Consider the following 2,091-nt stretch of genomic DNA (forward strand, 5'->3'; position numbering starts at 1 on the left):
TCTCACTCGCCGAATTCACTAGAGGATTCGGTTTGCGCGTGTTTTAATAAAAATTTGTGCAGAGCTACTTGCTCATACTCTCCCAGGTTTGCAGCCCTTACTGCGATTCTTCTGGAATGGGAAGGCCTCTAATTCTATACGTGAAGGAGATTTGCTATCCGATACTAGCGACGTTTGGCATCCCGGGTAAATTTGCCTATACCTTTCATTGGGTTGCTGCACTGTATCAAGGTTATCAAGGGCTCTGTGATCTGAGGTTTCTTTTTCATCTCTCTCTATCTCTCTCTCTCTCTCTGTCTGTCTCTGTGTCTGTCTCTGTCTCTCTCTCTCTCTCTCTGTCTCTCTCTCTCTCCCTCTCTCTCTCTCTCTCTCTCAAACTGGTTAAAGGGCGGGAGCGGTAAGGTTTAATAGAAACCTGATCAGCATATGCGAATAGATTGTTGCTGGATTCTTCTGAAGGGAGCCGAGTTTTTGCCTCGTATTAGAAGGCGGAAGGATATGTTTCTGCGCTGCATGACATTATTTTTGGCAATGAATTTCTCACAATGCAGCCTGCTATGTTGTTATCAGAAGCCCTTTTATTAAGCTTTATTAGCTTTATTTGTTACGTGCATCGAATCATACAGTGCATAGTGTCCTTTGAGTCAACGACCAACACAGTGCATGCAGAATGCTGCCCACAAGCGCTGCCATGCTTATTGCGCTCATAAGGACTCATAACTTACTAATCCTAACCCTTAATTCTTTTTCATGCTGCCTCATAATGAATGTTGTTGCTTTCTTGAAAAACACTTCGACAGAATGCCTGCAGTAATTTGTCTCCATATTTGTTAACGTGAAGCTAGCCTCGTTCATCACTGACACATTTGGCGGTTGTTTAATTGGTCATTATGTTGCTTACTTTCTTTCTGGTTCTTTCAGCGAACGTGGTGACGGCTGTGATACTCTACCGGGGAAAGTGCGGTCTCTCCAAAGGAATCACGCGGTACATGATGGCGATGGCGATCTCAGACCTGTTCGTGCTCATTGTTCACGTGTTACTCCGAGAAATCTACACTTACTATACACCTGGTTCTTTCCCCTCCCTCAGCGCAGTGTGCCGTTCATATGTACACTTGCGACTCCACAGCCTAGACTATTCCGTCTGGCTAACTGTGTCCTTTACCTTTGACCGTTTTGTCAGCATTTGCTGTCCAAAAGTGAGGCACAGATATTGCACGGAGAGGACGGCCACCATGGTGATTGTGCTTTTGTGCATGCTGAGCTGCTTAAAATACATTCCCTTTCACTTCATGTACGAGCCTAGTTACACCATTGACAACGTGAACTGGGGGTGTCGGCCGAAATCCGTATACTTCACCTCCAACTGGTGGGTGGCTTTCACCTGGATGTGCAGCATATCTGTGTCGTTACTCCCCTTCGCTATCATTCTTCTCCTTAACGGACTGACGGTCAGACACATCATAGTAACCAGCAGGGTCCGACGTCGCCTAAAGGGCCAGGATGGTAAAGACAGCGAGACAGAAAGTCGGCGCAAGTCCATAGTTTTACTCTTCACAGTTTGCGGCACTTCAGTACTACTCTGGGCGACGGCATCGGTAACTAACATCTGTACTCGAGTCACAATTAACTTTCAGGGCAAGGATCTCACAAGTCCCTCTACTGTAGCCAATGAAGTGGGAATACTGCTTATGCGTGTAGGCGTAGGAGCCAACACGTGTATCTACGCAATGACCCAAAGTAAATTCAGACAGGAGCTGAAGAACGGGATTAAAAGTCTAAATTGTTTCAGCATTATACCTATGTATCGGACATGGCAGTCAGCCTAAAGCTGGAGACCGACTAGAAGACTGACACAGTTTATCGTATTTCAAAGTCAAATAAATTGATTATCGAAGTACGTATGTCACCATATACCGCCCTGCGATACATTTTCTTGCAGTCAGTCACAATGGATCAAAGAAATACAGTGGAATTAATGAGAAACTGCACATAAAGAAAAACTGATAAACTCTGTAAATCCAAAAAAAGAAACAAGTATTAGTAATAATAAATAAATTTTAAAGAATGATATCGAGAACGTAAGTTGTA

At 44.2% G+C, this 2,091-nt stretch overlaps 1 protein-coding gene across 1 annotated transcript; it reads left to right on the top strand.

Moving 5' to 3' along the window:
- The first annotated feature begins 890 nt into the window (after nt 1–890).
- Nucleotides 891–1,829, top strand: LOC140198421 (probable G-protein coupled receptor 139). Its single transcript, XM_072259510.1, has one exon. It carries the CDS (start codon nt 891–893, stop codon nt 1,827–1,829), a length of 939 nt encoding a protein of 312 aa, XP_072115611.1.
- The last annotated feature ends 262 nt before the right edge of the window (nt 1,830–2,091 follow it).

Source organism: Mobula birostris, chromosome 5 (assembly GCF_030028105.1).
Source record: "Mobula birostris isolate sMobBir1 chromosome 5, sMobBir1.hap1, whole genome shotgun sequence".
NCBI classification, from domain to species: domain Eukaryota; kingdom Metazoa; phylum Chordata; class Chondrichthyes; order Myliobatiformes; family Myliobatidae; genus Mobula; species Mobula birostris.